Raw genomic sequence first — 20,918 nt, forward strand, 5'->3', positions numbered from 1 at the left:
TATGGTATATAAAACTTACATTTCACATTTGACATTTTGCTTAAGTTTATTTCCTTGACATTAATTAATTATTTTACTTTATTGCATTCCTTTACTACCACAAATTGTCCAATTCATTATTGTATCATCATTAACTAAAAATTCCATATTTTATAATAATATTTCATAGAACAGATGTTACGTTATTATCAACTCTCATGGGTTAAAGTTTAATTCCTAATATCCTTCGATACGGAATATATATAGTAACGAATAGTACTGCGTTCGTGAAAAACTCGGAATTCGAGTTTTTGGTAAAAAATACACGTTTTGAGATCCCTTGCATCCAAATAACCAGTTCTTGCAAATTGGTCTGTGTATGTTTGCGTTCTGGTGCGTGTAGCCCTGCTTAAGACGAATCGTCGTAAGAAAATGAAATTACATTTTTAAGTTGAATACCTGCCTGGAATATAACTGCAACTTTTTCACTAAAATTGACCGACTGGAAATGTCACTTTGTATACTTTATTATTATTATGTTCGTAACAATTTTAAATAAACTCAGTGAAACAATGAGCAATTAAGTGTTATTAAGTGCTCTTCAATACCAGATAGGTCTTATCTTCTTTGAAAGTCTAACAGGGCTTAAATGCCGAATTATCAAACAACCTTCCTCCAAAGGACCTGTAATTGTATTTATTGAAAAATAAATTAATCAGCTTTCATGGTTTGTGATTATAAACAATATATAATGTAATAATTTTAAAAAATATAAAAAATAAAATAAAATGAATCTTTTCTCGATTTATAACTTTTCTCAAATATAAAAGAATAACTTGGGTTCAAATTTAAGAACTTTACTCTCAAATAGATAATATAATTTTATTATACAAAAAGACTCTTAATCTCAGGGCGTGTGGTTGCTAGACAATCAGAACAGGCATTTACAATAATTTCAATTAATTAAATTTAAATCTATTTGACAAATATATTCTAACTTAGTTATAACCAAACTAACCAAGCTCTATATACTAACGATCCTCCTTTGTTGATTCTTTGGCGCCTTCCTTGTTCTCATCTTCTTGTTCCGTCCGATCTGGCTTCGTCCTCTTGATTGACAAGTTGCCTCTATCCTAACAATGGTTTCCAAGCTTTCCCGCTTCCAGCCGAAGTACGTCCTCTCTTCAGGCCATCCCAACTAAGAGTGACACAAGTTCACAACCTGCCTTGAGGTTCCACGTAAACATCGATTGTCGCACAACAGTTTGGGATTTTTCCAAATGATTTACTTTCTGAATATTATTCATTAGAACTATTTCTTGATTTCTAATTTTCCTTTAATTTACTATATTTTCAATTATGAGGGGACGAGTTAAAATAGTTTTTATGATATTTGAAACTGCTCACATGGACTTGACTGAAGAATACGTACCGCCATCTTGGCTTGTTTGGAATACAACGTATTTCTTTTAGACAAAGAAAACTGGTTAGCTTGCTTTATAATTTAAAATAACAAATAACAATATTAAAATTATACATAAAATAAAACATATTAATAACCCTTTATACATCAAAATATATTATTTACTCAAAAAGAGCATATTACAATAAATACAAAATATTACAGAATTTTATGAATTAATAAAGAAGAAAAAATAAAAAATAAATATTTTCCAATCGCACGACGACTTCGCTATCTTTTGTTTAACTATAACGACCTAGAGAAACCATAAAATATGAATTTTTATTGCAACAGAAAAATAAATAATTTTTGTTCTTAATTTTTGCCCTGTTTGATCTTTAGATTTTTTTTTTTTTTTTTCGAAAAAGACAAAAATAGAGTTAACTTTTACCCGAGTGCACCAATCTATAAAAAACTTGGACTTGGGGACGTAATCAGGTTTGTAAGAGAAAGTTGTGTGATGCGCGCACCTCACTAAGTTTTATCTAGGAAAATAGATTGCCTCTGGTGTTTTCTATTACCATTATGTTCTTCTACATCTAATATCTCAGGGTTTTTGAAATCGAATTTGGGAATGTCTTGTGCTGTATTATACTAATAAAGATAGAAGATGCGAGGAAGTGAAACAAAAACAAGTTTGAGATTAAATCCTAATTCATAAGATTTCATAGTAACATTAAATCAGTTTTAGCGTGGAACTGCTGATTTTTTAGTTAATGTAGTTATAATAACGAATTTTATAAGTGTGATTTGCAAAGCAATTATCAAGTAAAATAATTAATTTATGTAGAAGGAATAAAGTTATGATGAGATGTTTAAAGCAATTAACAGGGAAAGAAGAAAATTCACATCTGAATTAATAAAAAAAATAAGATGTCTTTCAATATGACTCCACAGAATTTTAATAAAAAAAGCTGTATATTTATTTTATTACTTTGAGTCCTCAAACTGGTAGAGGTGGGTATTCTGGTATGGTGTTCCAAGAGTTAAAGCTACGAGCAAAGATTATTTGAACATTGTGGGGATTTAGGTTGTTGTTTGAGCAGGATATTCAGAATCTTTTGCAGTGATTGAGTGGATTCCTTACAAATTTTTCATGTGTGTTTATAAATGGAACGAAGGTCATTATTGGCCGTATTTGTACTTGTTAAGCTTTGATGTAAATAATTATAAATGTACTTATAATTTTAATATGAGAATACTTACATCACAAAAGACAATGCAACTTTCTTCATATAAAAAACATATTTTTGTATACTTTATTATTTCATTTATGGCTTCATATCATTATCATATATTGAATTAGTATATATACGTGTTTCTGAATATATTCTATCATAATTCCTAACGAATTTTTAGGATATGCTGAGTTGAACGATGAAGACAGATATGATGACAGACCCATTCCCCCGTCGCCCGGCAGTTAACATAGATTTCAGTGATGTTACCTATAGAGTCACTACATGGAGGAAATTCAAGCCAGGTGAGCAGATTAAAAATCTATTGAATGATTGTTTATCAATGATGAAGTAGAATAATAAAATAAAAAGCAATTAACTTTTCATGGCCAAAGCAAGCTAGAACGGATTTCACTGATAGTTTCTTCCTACGTTACCTATTCTTAGCTCAGGGATATAGGTGATAACCACAGTTTGTTGATTGTTCGAATCTCCTTCATATCTTAAGAATTATTATATGACCTATGATTTATACTTTAAAGACTAAGAAATTGCGTTACCACTGTTACGAAAAAAAAATCTGCTTGAACGTAAAAGATTTAAATTACAAAGAAATAAAGTTATCTTAGGAAACCTTCTAAGATTGATGAACAAAGAAAATTATAGCTTTTTTATATTAAAGAATAAATAAATATTTTTCTTTTAAAAAAAAGGTATTCTTGTACTTTATAATCAGTAAAATTGATTTAGTACAAAAAATGAATGATAAATTTCAATAAAAAACTAAAGAATGTATAACACTAAATATTGTGTGTTTTTTAGAGTTAAAAATTGCAGCTTTTGACAGACTTTCATTATTATATCTTCTTTGTGATGAAATTCCATCCGTTGATCCAGTACCCTTTTCACCTTCAAAACCCGCTTATTCCATCATTTCTTATCCATCTATTTCTGATAGAATTAAAATATATATTCCCTATTTACATTCAGGTTAAATAAAATTGCTGTATAAATTCTGGAGTTATTTATACTTTTAATTAGTATAACTCTGTATTTCTATAGGTTTTTTATGATCTGTATCATAAGTTTATTTTTTTCTCTGTAAAGACTTGAATGTTACGTTATTATGATTTATAATAATTATTTTATTTTAACTCGAAGGCTCAAAAGCTGCTATTTTTAATGAATTTATTATTTGTATTAAATTAATTTATATAAATTCTATGGAAATGGACTTATGTCAATTTTTTTCCAATTACTGTTTTTTAAATTTTTAAACCAAAGTAAAGAAAACAAAAATGATTTTGTTTTTTTTCACTGATTCCCGAGAAGACGATTAAGGAATTGAGGGTTAATTGTTTTCTGTGAATCGCTTGTAAACAGATAAAATAACTTTTGAGAAGATAATTTTGCTATTTGTTATTGTTGTATACTCAAGATTTCCTTTTGTTTCCTGTCCTATTTCTTCTACCTTAGAATTTAAAGGAAGTAAATGGCGCTTATGCAAATTTTAAATTATTTATTGATAGGTTACTCAAAATATTATTTAAATACTCCATTTTATTTATTTATTTAGTATTATTGCTAAATCCTATTCATTTGTTACTGACCAATTCTCAGATATGTATATAAATATATTCTTCTTTAATTACTTTTTTAGGTTTTTATGATTGTTTGGATTAAAGATAGTAGGAAGATGTGTTATTTGTTAAAGCTATTAGGTTGATTATTTTAATGAGATGATTCCTCTACTTTTGATCAATCCTCAAAAACCTGTTCCCTTCTTCTCTAAAACTAGTTTTTAAAATAGAATTCTATTTCTATAGTTGATATAATTTACTTGAATTAGTCTATTAATTTTGAAACCGATGCAATTTATATCAGATGTAAGCTTTGCTTTTATTACGACACCACAAAAGCTCTGGGATTTGATTGGTGTATATGTTTAATATTAGTTATTCCTTTAATTTGTTTTTCAATTATTTAAATTTTTTTATACAAAGATGCATTATAGTTTATTGAAAATCAATATTAAGGATTTAATTTTGACGGTATTGGGTTATATATTATACTACTTCATACTTAAATAAACAAATGCCCTTTTATAGCACATCTTAAACATTTTTTTTATTATGCATCGTTCCAGAAATAATATTAGTTTGTTCTATTTTTGTTTGGTAAATAAACAGACTTCATACTAAATAAATATGAAAAAGAGAATTTATATGGTTTATCATGTTACTGATAAATGCTTGTGTCTACAAGAAGTAATTAATAGCAAAGTAGTGACGTTAACACAAAACGAGCGGTAAAGTAAAACAATAATTATGGTAAATAAGGTTGTTAATTTTTATAAAGCAAATACATCTTAATTTTTTTTCTTTATTTTGATTTGTTATGCTGTTTTCATGTGAAAAGTAAATAAAGAAATTTTTGTTGTATCGATTTGTAATTCTAATCCTATTTAGTTATTGTCATTGCATTTATTTTTTCAACTGATTGAGGGTTTAGAATACATGTACTTATGAATCTATGAATGAAATGTGGAAACGACAGTTTATGTATGTTTAGTGAGAACCATTCTTTAACTTGCTACAATAAAATGATTAGTAACATCCCATTCTTTAATTTTGTCGTTTAAATATTCCTTATCTACAGTACTCATTACCGTAAAGTGAGGATATTGAGAGGGTGCCACTTTTACAATTAAGATAATGAAATAATGTCACCAATTATAGAGTACACAATAGAAAATTATAATGTCAACCTTTCCTGTCTCATCATTGTTTCATGGATTAGATGGAAACTTAGAAAGGATTCTCACTGTAGAAATTATGGGAAAATGATTTTCATTTTGTGTTTTGTGATAATATTCGATATATTTGTTTGATTGAATTTGTTACGTTAAACAGAGGATCATAATAATACACTGTGCTTAATTGAACCTATATTAAAATATTATTTCTGTATTTTTATAATCATTTATACGAGTTACCCCCGTATGGTACTTAGAAATGTTTAAAAATTGATTTAAAAAAAACCTTTTTAACTACGACTTAAAATAATTTTTCTTCGTTTTTCTAAAACTGAAAAAACGTAAAAAAAAATAAAAGTTTCTGAAAAACTTGCTGTAAATATTTAGGGGTGTGTATAGGATAGTTTAGTACAGCTTAATAAGTCATGGAAAAATCGTTTTGCTACCCGAGAGCCGAGTAAAAGTTAACCAATGATCTCATGCGTGGTTAAATAGGCAATCAGAATACCTAAGTCACGTTTAGAATCATTAAGAAGAGATTCCCTCTTCTCAAAAAAAGAAATTTTTTTTTTTCTTGAACTCTCAAATTGTTTGTCAATTTTGTATTCTTTACTATTTTAATTTATTGTTATTTATTTATTGATAGATATTACAATCTGCCATACAGTTGTGGACAGTAGGTAATAGGTGATTACACTGATACTAAAATAAGAATAAAAATAAATAAATAAATGGAAAAAAAAAGCACATAAAAATAAATAAAATCTCTTAAAATGTATACTAACAGAAGGATAAAGAAAATGAACTATGTGTATGAAGAAATAAAATAATATAATCTCTAGTCACATTTATACTCTTATATACAATATTTACACAATCGATCTGAGGATCCCTGAGTCCACTCTATCCCCGATGTGTGAGGGGTAGAGCTGAGCTCAAATGATCCCAGCGCATCCCTCTCGCCGCATTACTTTGTATTGTAAAGGAAATTTTTAATATTTTATTTCATCTTCTATGATTTAGCATTTTTAACTACATCTTTTGTTATTTAACGTTTATATTAATTGTTTTGTTTTTTTATCTTTGATTTTTTAAGTTCAGAATTTTTGTGTATTGTTTTAGTTACCATGACTATAGTTCATTCAATTTTATGTGTTGCTATTATATTATGCAATTTTTTAATAATTATATATTTTGGTTAGATATCACATTTCATACGTCTCTTTTTTTATATCTTAGCGTCTTGCCACGGGAAATAACTAAATAAGATTAGAAATATGAAGGTTTATTTTTAAAAAACCTTTTTACTATATGAATCTTTTTTTTTTTTTTCATCAACACTAATTTTACGGGTTGTAATAATTATAGTAAGATGACCATATACATAAATAAATTATGATGTATTTATATTTACTAGCTGAATATCAATTTCAATATTAAATTATACAAACAAGAATAATTAATGTATTTAAGTTATTTTACTCACAAGGCATGTATTTGTTATTGGAGATTCTTGTTTTAAAATTTTAATTGAACGATGTTATAAATAACTGAGCCATGGATTTGGACGTAGATTGTGTGCATTCCTTTGTATAGATGTTAACTGGTTCTCCGGCTGGTGGATGCATATTAAGATGGCAGGTCTAGAGAACCGATTTGAATTTTTTTTTTTTTGTGGAAAGATGAAATAGGCCTCATAACTTTTTGTTTTGTTAAACTTCTGTTATTTATAGATCCTCTAGGAACCACTACTATGCATTGTATGGTTATGAATTATATTTAATAAATCACTTATGAAAAAAAAAATCCAGTTTATTATTTTTGGTCCTATTTTATTATCTCAATAAATTTCATGGTCAGGACTAATGTTGCCTTTGTATCATACCATGTTACCTCTTCCCAGGTTACTCATATTTAAAAAAAAATGAAAATAAATTAATTATTATTGTAAAACAGAATATTAGCATAAAAAAAATCGTATATAAAATGTTACTTGCAAAGAGAGATGTAACATATGAAGAATCAGAAAGAAAATTTGAACAATGAATTTTTTTATTACTGTTTTGTCCATGCTGACTTTCTGTTTTCGTTTACTCCTTAACTCCTCCTCTCCTCAACATTCCATTTTACAAGTAAATTACTTTCTTAAATCTCACCCCTACGACGAGGAAAATGACAGGCTATCATATCTCCATAATAATTGATGTTAGTATCTCCCTTTTTATTTTGAATAATATAATCATGTTTTTAAAAGTAAAATGGTGTGGTAAACGCATCAGTCAACTTTGGCGTGTAATTAACTCCTTGCTCGTTTCGAAACAGTGAATTGATTATCACATTACTTATGATAATCCCATTATTATATTTCTATTTAGAGATTAAGTAGGAAACTATCTACTATTATTATGTTTTCTTATTTCCATGGTTGTTACATTATTATAAAAAAAAGTTGTCATAGCGACCATAGAATTACAAAAACATTTATTTTCCCCTTTAGGTGATTCGCAAATTCTATCATAGTTTTTATTTATTCATTGTTTATCTATTGTTTACAATGCAAAATTGTTAATTACTTCAAATAAGTAAAATTAAAGGGACATTAGATGAAGTTATTTTTGGAAGCATTTAAGCCCTCTTTACCTATTTTCATGAGAATAAAACCTAGTTTATAATATTTATCACTTGAATATATATTGATATGATAATTTTAATCAAATAATTAGAGCCATTTTGTAGAAAATAATAAAGAAGTGTATAATTGGTAATATAAAGTTGTACTTAATATAATACCTTTAATAGTAATCGTTACCAAACTATCAAGTAGCAAAAAAGTTGCTGTCACATCCTAGCATGTACCTTTCTTAAATACGTAATTTCTATTTTGTATAACTTTTCGATTCTGTGCTAAGAGCCTCAAATAAATCCACACACAGGTTATATTATAAGGCTTATATATTGGTACTCAGAGGATCTTAAAACATGTATCTTCGTTAAAAATTCGGATTCGAACATTTTCAATGGAATGCTTTACCTCACTATCTATTTTATATATAGGTTAGTGAATGCAAGTGCGGAAAATAGAAGTAAAACTACAAATATTCTTCTTGATGACTGTTCTGTACTTAGTTATAGGTTTAGATTGACCTAAGTTCTTTCAAGATCCCTTTTAGGGGGGATTTACCCTTCCCCCCCCCGTCATACTTGATTTCGAAAGAAGGGATTACTGAGGAGTCTTGTTGGATACGTTTTTGGCGTTGAATAAATTAGACGGTACCTTTTTCTTGAAATGTTAGGGTTGCCTCACATTCCCCGTTTCCTATTCGCAGACTTGATAGAGGCTATGAATTGAGTAATACCGTAGGTTTCTCAAGCTGCAGTTGAAGCAATTTGGTAAAGGGTACTGAAATACACTACTATATATTATCTGAATTTTTATTTTACTTTTTACTGCGAACTTTTAGGTTAAGGCCTAAATAAAATTTCATTAAAAATTTATTCAAAGATAAACACTGAATGGTATGGACCAATTAAATACATCATTGGACTTTCTTACACAAACTAACTGCTTGATTTAGTTCTGATTTTATATCTTGCCTCACCCCACAACATAAAAACAAATTTATTAACACAAGGTTATGTTTATGAGATCAAATTATAAGGTGAAACGAGGTTTTACCTTCATCTGTCTTTTACGCTCATTTGGAAATAAATTATGTTTCAATTCCATATGGAAGTTTAGGGATGTTCTATAATATATCGAAAAAGTTGAGCGTGGCCTCCATTCTAAAAAATATTAAGTAATTTAAAGTTTACATAACTTTTATTAACACACACGGTATATTGGCCATGACTCATATTTAGGCTGAGACCGGTATGTCGCAGATTGCTTTACGACATCAATGTTTTGAATGTTAATCGCTTAATTTAAAATCAGCCATTTTTCAACATTTCATTGGACTAGTTGGGCGTAAAAAAAATACTTTCTGACTCACGCTGGAGGTAGTAGAGTGCTATAGTTACTATACTGTATACGATTTGCCTATAGTGGCATATCGGGGTTAGAGGTGAAAGTGGTATTGAAAAAATAGTACTTGGTCACTTTTAACACCATCCCGGCGATATATTCTGCTGTTGTTACTTATGTTAGCGTCTTTATTGATACGAAAATATTTTTTTTATTATATAAGGTACAACTATTGTGATGTTTGCCTATGCATACTCAAGTTCTTTCTAGGAAATATTCCATATCCTTTTTTTTGTGCTAGGTTATATCAGCTGATATTCTAGCAATTTTTAGCGTTAAAAAAATACATATATTCGATAACAGTAAGTGATAAATGTTGTAGTGAAAAAGTAAATAAACCAACTTTGGTAAATATGTGTGTACATGTTTGTTTTCTTATAGTAATAAAATCTTTTAGGATTGTAAGGACAATTATCGTCCCCGTATTATCGTGGTAACGCGCCTGTCTACCAACCCGAAGGTTACGAGATCGAGTCCCCGGCCCTACCCGGGATTTTTTCGTGCATATAAATATGCAACACTCACTCACAACTAACTCCCGGGCATTTGTGAGGCCCGTAAGCCAATGGGTGGCACTCACAAAAGTAGAGGTTGGAGTGACGAACCCACCCTATGAAAACCTCGTCATGACAGCGTGATGTATTTCCTACGTACATCGCGTGAGGCCTTGGACCTCTATGGTCTGTCGCGCCAATCATAATAATAAGAAGGACAATTATCGTTTAGTTAAGTTTCTAAAGGATATGGGAGTCTGTGTCTGTCAAATGGCAGCAGTCTGTCAATATGTGTCTTACAGCTAGTGGTACATTACACTGTCTGCGTATTGGTCTTGATGTTCCAGGCAGCAGCTAGTATTCGTGTGTCAGTCGAGTTTATCCGATTTACTGTTCAGTCAGTACTATTTCTTTTCGTCTAATATGTTCCATTGATGATTTCCATGGGAATTGTTTCTACTGTGTTCGTCCAAGTTGTAAAGGTTGCTTTATGGGCAAACTAAACAGGTGGTGGGACCAATGAAGCAGGCTTTGCTGCTTGGTATTATGAGTTAAAGTTCTGTGGGCAAAATTTTTTAAAAATTTAAATAAATAATGTTTTACCCATATCATTTGAAGCTTGAAAAATCATTACCGATAATTCCTATCTCTTCTGTCTAATTGACTTATTTTGTGTTCAAATTTAGCTTTAGTTCGAATCTGGTTTGTAATTAAGTTCTTTATTGCACGTTTATGTCCAATTGAAAAGGTATTCATTGATTTTAAAAATTGAGAACTTTTTTTTATTCTTTATGTGTATTAGGTAGGTAACTATTATATAAACTAGTTTTATTAATATTTGGTTTCTTATTTCGTTTTATTATTATCATTTTTTTATCCTTCTCTGAAATTTGTATGTGTTTATTCCCATTTAAATTTTAAATAACGAATTAATTCCAGCCTCAAAGGCCGGCTGTTTTCCAGAAGGCCTTAAGTATTCAACAATGTAGGTTAAGGTCAGTGTTCAGTACCGGCAACACGAACCTAACTGGTAAACTAAATCAATTTTGAAAATCATCAGAATTTTAGGTCAAGTTCTTGTTTCTGATTTAGTTTATTTTTAGTTAGTTTTTTTATCTTTTAGTTATAGTACCTAAAGCGTCAATAATGAGATGAAAGGTTTAAGGATAAATTCGTTATTTAGTGGTTTTCATGGAAGTATATTTCGGCATTTTAATATTGTCTTTTTTTTCCTAGATACCCTGCTAGATCTTATCAATTTGATGAAAAATAGAAATTGCAATTAGGCATAAAGAAGGTTCGATGTCAAGGATCACAATGAGGTTAGCTGCCGATAACGTCAATAATCTCTTCCCTAATCCTCTGAATAAACTTGAACTTTGCTTCTACGCTTCAGAAATATAAATAAAATAAATGATCAATAAAAAAAAAAAAAAATTAAAAGAGATTTTGAATTCCGTACGTAATCAGTAGAAATATGCAGAGTTGTAGTAGTGTAGGACAGGCTTATAGTTCCACATGACATTAGAATGAAAAGGAAAAATAATATTTATAAATTTTATTACTATAGTGAGCAGTAAATTATTTCCGTGCTAGGTTTAACAGTGCACTTCTAGTGAATAGTATGATAACTGAATTAAAATGTTTTAAAATTTTATCAACGCTTTAAATAACATTAAGGAAATCGCAAGAAATACAACTCATCTTCTGTTATAAATAAAGAATAAACTTTTAAATACAGTCTGCAAATTTTGCTCCAACCTTTCATCTCGTTACTAATTAAGAATTTAGTGGACATAAACATTGAATTTTGGAAACCTTATAATCAAAGGTTATTATCATTTTTTTTTTTAACTTTATTTATTGATAGATATTACAATCTGCTACACCGTTGTGGGTAATAGGTAATAGTGATGAATGATCACATTCATACTATAATAAAATAAAATAACAATGAAAAAGAAATGGAAAAGAAAAAAAAAATTACATACAAATAAATAAAATTTCTCTTAAAATATATACAAACAGAAGGATAAAGAAATTGAACATGATCTTCATATGTGCATTAAAAAATAAATAAATAAAATAAAATAATGATAAAAATAAAAGAATCTCTAGTCATATTTACTCTCCTATATACAATATTTACACAATCGACCTGAGGATTCCTGAGCCTACTCTATCCCCCACGTGTCAGGGGTAGAGCAGAGCCTATAAGATCCCAGCGCATCCCTCTTGCCGCATCACTGGTAATGAGGCAGTGCGCTAAATTTACAATTTTTAATTTTCTTGTTCTGTTTTTTCGACACAGTTTTTTTTTCTTCACATAAAACACAAATTGTACAAAATTACTCAAGGTATTACAAATATATAAATAACAAATCACAAGATTTAACGGTGTAGTTTTAAAAAATCAGCAACAAGTATGTTCTAATCATAGAATTCTTGTATGAAATATATCAATTTTAGGGGAAAGAGTAGGTTTTTATGTTTCAAAATATTGGTCATACCGAAATCTAATATTATGCTTTGATAAATCGAAATTGTTGGTGTATTATGAGAATATTTTCAGTTGATCTGAGCTATTTTGTTAATAACAAATTTAGATTGTGTAATAATATCTGAATCGTCTGTTTATTCATTATATTTAAATAATTAAATTTAACAATTACATGTTCAATTCATACTTCTTCATAATATGGTCAAAAATAACTTGACGCTATAAGGCCTAATTCATTTTTTGATTTATCGATATATTGTTTAAAAATTTTAAAGGCAACATGATTCTTTTCAAAGAATAGACTTTGAAAAGAATCATTAGATCTCAGACTTTATGGCACTAAATTATGAAAGAAGTAAATCTCGAAACTTTCGAAGTGAATTTCCTTATTGGATGGCCAATAAAGTTAAGAGGCTGTTGATCCCGATCCATAAATAACTAGTAATAAATTGTATCTTAATTTATTGTATATTATTTATGTAATTATTCTGAGGGTTTTTTAAATTTGTTTGACAGCAGTGGTTCATGTATACATACATACATACATACATATATATAATTTAATTTTCATGGATTTTTTATTTCTTTTTTATCCTTGACACAATTCATAAATATTCTAGAATAGGCCGTAACGTTAGTCTAGAATGATCTGAATAATTTATGTTGTTAATAAAAATAATTTGAATTTTAAATATCTATTTATATAATTTCCGATAGTTTTATTCCTTTTTCATTATAACTGGAGACTGGATTTTTTTTTTTCAGTAAAACCGGAAAACGTATAGTAAAAATCCAAAATATGCAAAACCGTTCAGTAAAAACCCCAAATGTGTATTTAACGCCCAAATCCTGCAATAGTCAACTTTATTATTCAATTTATAATATTAATATATGGAAAGCTTATTTGAATCAAATTCAACTCTCAAAATATTCTGTTCATTTATACAAATATATATAAAGAACTAAACGTCTCTGATTAAAAACCTAAAAGTTTGTTCTAATTTAATAGTTATGAGGAAATCATGTGTATTAAATGATTTTAAATTTCTATTTTGTAGACTGGAATTCAATTTTCAACTTTAAAAAAAAATGCAAGGTCTTTATTGAATGGTTTGTTTTGAAATATTCATTTAAGCAAAATTGACTTTTTAATCGCTCCTAATTTTTTGCATGTTCTTAGTTTTGCAATTCTGTATTTACATACAAATATAGAATTAACTTAAAAAATGAGGGTTTTAGTAATAAGTTAATGTGGAAAAAAAAATGATAATAAAAATATATTGGTATGTTCATTATTGTTTGATAGAATTATTATATAATAAAAATAAATTTCATTACTATGCTGTTTTTTATTTATTCATTCCTGACATTATTCATAAATATTCTGGAGTAGGTCGTAACAGTAGAATAGAATCATCTGAATAATTTATGTTGTTAAAAAGAATAATTAGAATTATAAAATATCTGTACTGTTTATACAACTTAATTTCGTTAGTGTCAATTTTTATCAAGTGTTTTTCATTTGATATTTTCTTATATTAATTTACATTTTTATGTGTTTTTTCTATGATATAACAAGAATTTACCTTTTCCTGTTTAATATGAACTGTTAAATGTACTATATTGTATGATTAAACAGGTAACTATAATATATTCAATATAGTTATTATAACATCAAATTTTGAATTTCTTTTTGTGATTCAGTACAGTAATAATGTTAATATCAGAAGGAAACGACCTTCAATTTTATAACTTCCAAGACTGTAATTTGAAATTCTTTATTTGCAATTATTGGCTTTAATTGTTAGCACTGTAACTTAATAGTTAGAAATGATCACCGCAGTAGTTAAAATGATTCCGGTAAATTGCATATATTAAATGTTACATTCCCTTACCTTATAATAGGCTAACATCATTGAAATAGGCCTTCATTGAAACTTTATTTTTCAATCCTTAACTTTTTTTATTGTTACAATATTAATATTTAATTATTTATTAACTGTCAAATATTTGACTTACTGTTTTTAAAACAATCAAACTTAAAACTTAGACAGAAATTGAATACTTGGTCTTACTAAACCCTGATTGTACGAATATTTGGGAAAGCAAAACAGAGTCACGTTAACAACTTATAATATTTAGGCAAAAACATTCCGGAAAATGACTATAGCTCCTTAGTACGTTATCACATAACTCTACATATTGCCCTTCACATAACAACTGTTAGTGAACAAATACGGACTACCCTAATACGGAATCCAAAACATATTAATCTGACATCCTTATAATTGTATTGGTTACAACAATCGTGTTCGATAATCTATAATACCTAAGAAGAACTGGCCGAGAGATCTCATATAAGAATTAAATTTTATATCACGCCTGAAGGAGGTCCCACTGAGAACTGTTACCCTTACTTATCTTGATGTTTTCCATAATTAAACATCTTATTCGCTGGTTGTCATATTCCAGTGGCAGATGAGAATAGGCATACATATTAACTTTATATTTTGTACTGTCTACAATTTTTGGCCTTTAAATAATTTTACATGTTGGTAATATTATTTGTTCTGGGTTCTTTGTTTTTCAGTTTCTGTTCTTATTGATTTTCTAAGTTAATGGCCTGTCATTCTAATGGAAGTGATCGTTTATTTGACATGGTTAAATATATATAAAGTATAAATTTCCGTAAGGAAGAATACTACTAATACTACTGAGGAGGCTTGATAGCGTGGAAGCATACCTGCACCGGTTGGCGGACATGCGACTGACAGTAACGAGTAATCTTGGAAGCCAAAGCCTTACAAGGACTCTAGAGTCATTGTATAAATAAATACGTATATGTAATAAATGTAATGGCGTTAGCCTCGGGGTAAAATGCGTAGCTACTAACTCTAGGGATCCGAGTTAGAATCCGGCTGGACGGAAATTTTTTTTCTGTTCCACTGTAGCCGTGAGTCAACTCCTGTGGGTTCTGGTGCCCTCCTGGGGTCCACCCAGCCTCTTAAATTGGGTAAAAATCTGGCGACCGTGCGTGATTCTGACTAAATCGCCTTCTTGCACAACCGTTGGTCTAAAAACAGTACTTCTTTACTAAGGTACAGATTTAAATTTATATAATAAAATATATTATAAAATGGATGTTTCCCAAACCCTCCAAGCCACTTGAATATCCATCTTCCTACCGTCCTATTTCACTCCTGCCCATTATGGGTAAAATTTTAGAAAAACTCTTATTAAAACGCCTCTATCCAATCCTTGACTCATATCATGTTATTCTTGACCACCAGCTTGGATTTAGAACGTCTCATTCTACCATACAACAGAGTCATCGAGTGGTTGATGTCATATCTTCCACATTGGAGCGCAGTATGTACTGCATGGGGTCTTCCTCGATGTTGAACAAGCTTTTGATCGAGTCTGGCATCCAGGTCTGCACTATAAACTTCTTCAATTCCTACCCCCAACATATTTCCTTATAATCCGCTCCTACCTCACTGATAGAACCTTTAAACTAAATCATAACCTAGCCTATTCATCTCTCTTTTCTCAGTCCGCCGGTGTTCCTCACGGTAGTATCTTAGGTCCCATTCTTTATACGGTTTTTACAGATATGCGTCTTTTCATTCCAAACTCCTTAACTATCCTTACCCATAATTCTTAATCCATAATTCTTAAACCATAATTCTTAATCTTTCATCCTTAACAATCCCTGATAATCCTCGTCGTCTGAAAAGAAGATGGCCTCGGGACCTTCTAATTTAAATTGATGTTTGAAGTACCACCAATGGTTGGTTTCTTCCCAAGATTTTCAAGTGTATATGAAACATACAACATATTTACTTATTGTATTATTTTGTACAGTTGTAAATTACATTAAATAAATAAATAAAAAAAAAATTTAAATGGAGCTCTTATTCCATATTTGTCAGTAGATTATTTTCATATGCGATTCCAGTCATTCTGTATGTAAATATTCGTTGCGATCTCAAGTGCCCTATAATTTGTTTTCCGTTACGTACATTTGATTTTTTTCCCCGTGACCCGATGCATTTTTAATTTTACAATTTTTATTACTTTAACTTCAGATTTATTGATTTATTATTTAATGAATATGGTTTATCTATAAAGATGTTTTTTATGTAAACATTCTCTATAGATAAAAATGTGATTAGATACTTACAAAATGTTATTAGGGACAAGTATTTATTAAAAACTCTTGAAATAGATGAAGTAACTTTTAAATCCTTCCTTGGCCTTCCAACTACACTAAGTTTTCTCTTGATAGAAAGGCAATGTACCTATTGTATTGTATGTATTGTCGGAATGGGAACTATGTTTATCATACGGTGTGTTAACTTACCACTTGAAAAAATAACGAAGCAGTAAGACAAATCAATGTTGCACATTACCGCAAGTAATCCTGCTGTACCCAAGAATATTGTTAAATATAAAGTGAATTTCATTCACTTGGTCTTTCTAGGGTTTTTGTGGGATTGATCTATTTTGAAATAGGCACGCTCCTAGATTTTGGGAAAACTTATAACTGAGGTCATCAAGATAATAAAGTTTTAATATAGCCTCAATTAGCGCTTATGTTTGATGGATTAGTTACGGCGTTATTGACCGTCAAGGGTGTGGGCCTTGACTCAGATTAATAAAACAATGTTGATCTTATATATCCATCCGATCATAGGCCTCCTTGAAATCAGCAAATAGATGGTGCAGGTCAATATTACATCCATTCGCTTTTTCTGGCATTATCCTCAGGAAAAGATATACCGGGCCTGAAACCGCATTGGTTTTCCCCAACCTATCTTTCCGCCCATTTGAGCATCTTCAAAATACTTTACGTGCGTCACTAAGATGAACTATGCCTTTATAGTTACTACATGATAGTCTGCCACCTTTCTTATATATAGGGCAGATCGGTGTGGTACTCAATTCTTGGGAAATTTTATCAATCATCCAAATGTCATAGATTAGGATGTACTTCTCATCAGTCACTGCTTCACCATCAAGCTCTCCTTGTAGCTGATCGATGTCTGGTTATTTGTAATTCTGGAGGGCTTGTATTATTTCAGCGATCCCTTGCTTCTTTGGTTTTCTATGTAGTCTTAATCCTCCTGCCGCTTGGTTTCTAAATTTCCTCATAGTGGTTTATTATCCATAATCATTTCGGGATCAAGAAGCACTTAAAAATTGTCAGTCCATCGAGGACAGAAGCCCGATCTTCAGTAATATGTTCATCTTTATTCTTACAAATTTCCAGTCGAAGTTTAAATTCTGATCTGAAGTCTTATTGCTCCTTTATTTTTCTTTTCAGGGTATGAGTACCCTTATCCTTATTCTGAAATGAACTAATAACTTTCGCTAGTTGGAGTAAATACTTGTTCTACCTTATTTTAGCTTTTAGCCTTGATTATTATGATATGCCTAATATGATTATAAATCATATTTGGTAAGTTTTTAAATTCATCCACAGAACTCGAGACTTTTTCAAAAATATTAATAACGTGGAGATGCAATAGCTTTCTGTATGATGACGTTCGCAGTAACATGAAACTGAATATATTCGCCAAGAGCCGTAGCTATATCATATTTCATTATTTTTTATAGACATTATTGACAATCCAATTATATGTTTACGGAGATATGTGGTAACATATCGTCTCTTAAAAGAAATAGGAGTATAGGATAGGGTTATTTCCGTAGTATTATTTTTTTTTATTAAGTTATTTTCTATTCTAGTTTTTTTTTTTTTGTATTTCATGTATTGGCATATTATATCTTATTCGATTGTGTTTGACTAGAATTTGGATGAATGTGCATCGGATATCGTTACTTTACGTAAAGTATCGTACCAAAAGCAGTATCGATACTTCGGTAGTATCGCAACGTGTCTGCGATAATACCTGGCAGTTCAGAAGTGTAAACAGTGTGTTGTTAGGTTAGTTTTGAAAATCTTACTGGTTTATTTCTTTATGTTTCTGTTTAAAATCTGATAACATAGTTTATGAAGAATGCATCCTCTTTCTTTGTTAAACATTGTTACATGCCTACAAATGGGTAGGTTATGTGACATCCTTAGAACCGCAACCTTTGGTAGATCTTTCCTCATCCGCTCCTCTTCCTTATGGAATTCTATTCCCTTCTTCATTCGTAGTTCTAATACCCTTTCAAACTTCAAATCCCGTATCTTCGACCACCTTCTGTCTGCCCAATTCCGGAAGAATAACAATTGACAAGGTTTATATATTTTCTGCATTTAATGCTTCAGTTTTTCGTTTTATACTTGTAAATATATATATTAGTAGACATTGTACCTTTCCATTTATTACTTTTAGTTTAATTGTATTTGATTTTTTATAATTTTTTTTCTCCTTTTATTTATCATCAGAAGTAACTAACTTATGTTTTATGATATAACATATCGTTTTATTTTATATATTTTGTGGTTCATTTTTATCTTTTCGAATTCACTGTTTTATTATATTTTATGACGTTTTATAATTTCATTTTTATTTTGTACTTTACTCTAAGGCTGTAAAGCCGTATTTTAACGCCTATATATATTTTTTAACGCTTAAAGGAATCAATCCCAGAATAAATAAAGAATATTATTATTATTATATTTGTTGTTTGTTGGCCGGGACCTTAATAAATTGTCCGACAGGGTGGGGTTCCGGCACAGAGCGGTATCCGTTATGAGATGTTTCCTTGTATTTGGAATTACCATCACAGTGGAACTCATATCTTGACCTAAATACCAGTTCCTCGGAATTAGTGTTTAGATATGATTTATTTAATTATTTGATAATGATAATATTCACTAAAGATTGGCATTTCTTGTGGTTGCATTGTTCGACTTCTTTTCAGTTTTATTCCTCTCATTTATGAGTACTGAAACATTTAAAAACTTGAACTAAGATTCCATCTTTCCTTTCGATGAATTAGTAGTACTCGACCTGATTGTCCTCATAGTCACTAGGGAAAATGACGCATATCAGAGCTATTGTTCCTGTTATCGGCTTCGTTGTTATCATCGATACCAACTTTTCCAAAAGTGGATCTGATAAAATGAAAACTGGTAAAAGATAGGGATCAGGTTCGGGAACTCGCGCTTGGACAAGAATGGTGTTAGCTTCATCTATCACCGATGGATATCTCGACTAGGAAAGATAAAGTTGCACTTCATAGATGGGATCTGAAGAGGGAAAGCGAGCTCCAATGAGAGCGGGCTACAGTTCAAGGCCTAAGGTTCGCTGACTCCTCCACTCCTCCACTAGGCCAAGGCTCTTCGTCTTCCAGTCCTGTCGTAATCTCGTAAATGTCGGCTGCTCTACCATTCGTCTCCTCGTAACAGCCCGTATCTTCACTTTATATTTACGGCTTCTTCACTATTTCATTTATGGCCTTTAACGTTCTGCGTTTCACGCCAAACGGTCTCTGATAAAGATTTTAGACGCTAAAGACTCCTCTTTCGTTCTTTCATTGATATTTTCATTACCCAAACTACGAAGGAAATTAATTAAAACTCTAATTTCTCTTTATCTTTTGTGTCTCACTATCTGTATTCTCCTACTTTTCAGCCCTCAGGCCATTATGATAGAAGACCCTTGAAATTGATTTATTTAAGTATATATTTTTTTTTAATAGCTGGCTATTATGCTCAAGTCGATAAACATTTATACTCTTTCACTATTAAAAAATTTACTTATTTATTATCACACTTCTATTACAAACAAATAAGTAAATAGTTAAAGTGAATGAAATAATAGTATCATTGTATATGAAGCTTAATTGGGCATAATAATCTGCAATTGAAAACATTTAAAAACTTGGCTAATTCATTTTAGAGGCCCGAGGACCGAACGTTGGAGAATAATAATGTAGATAAAAGTTTAAAAAAAAAATATTGTGAGCGAGAGAAAGAGATAAAAAAAATGTTTGTTGTAATTTAAGTAACTACGCTAAATAATAATAATACACAACTAAAGAAATGAAAATATTTTTGAAAATGATGAGTACTCGATATATCGGTATATGAGCGTTTAGTTGACACACTTACTCCGTTTTCCAAGGTTTTCTGGACAGATGTTTTATAACTTTCGGCCTTGTGAAATTCTTTTAAATTTATAACATGCCCAGCACATGCCTTAACACATGGCAATTTGTAGAACTACCCTTCAATCATAGAAGATAAATTCTGTACAATAATTGTAGTATTCTGCATAAGGATCTAAATCCTACTTGACCCGAGGTACTTTCCAGTCTATTATAAAGAAAATAAGAAAATTTCTATCATGAACAATTTCATCTATTAAAACTCAAAAAAAACCAAGTCAACTTCGGAAGAACACTCTTCAATGGATAATTCCATTTAAATGTCAGGAAATCATTAAAAATATATATCAAAATAATATAATAATTTTAACTAACTGTTCGAAATAAGAAAAAGGTAGAGGTTATTATATCATGTTACATCAACAGGTTTAAATAAATGAAGATACAATAGCCATGATT

At 29.9% G+C, this 20,918-nt stretch overlaps 1 protein-coding gene across 1 annotated transcript in view; it reads left to right on the top strand.

The window, feature by feature from the left end:
• LOC106689655 (ATP-binding cassette sub-family G member 1) overlaps positions 1-20,918 on the top strand; it is a 101,893-nt gene that overhangs the window by 39,915 nt on the left and 41,060 nt on the right. The window contains exon 2 of the mRNA XM_067051640.1: positions 2,801-2,924. Within this exon, the coding sequence (XP_066907741.1) occupies positions 2,819-2,924 (106 nt within the window). The 5' untranslated portion in view covers positions 2,801-2,818. The remainder of the gene's footprint in view (positions 1-2,800; positions 2,925-20,918) is intronic.

This window comes from Halyomorpha halys, unplaced genomic scaffold, assembly GCF_000696795.3.
Source record: "Halyomorpha halys isolate HHAL.00 unplaced genomic scaffold, Hhal_1.1 Scaffold1423.1, whole genome shotgun sequence".
Classification (NCBI taxonomy): domain Eukaryota; kingdom Metazoa; phylum Arthropoda; class Insecta; order Hemiptera; family Pentatomidae; genus Halyomorpha; species Halyomorpha halys.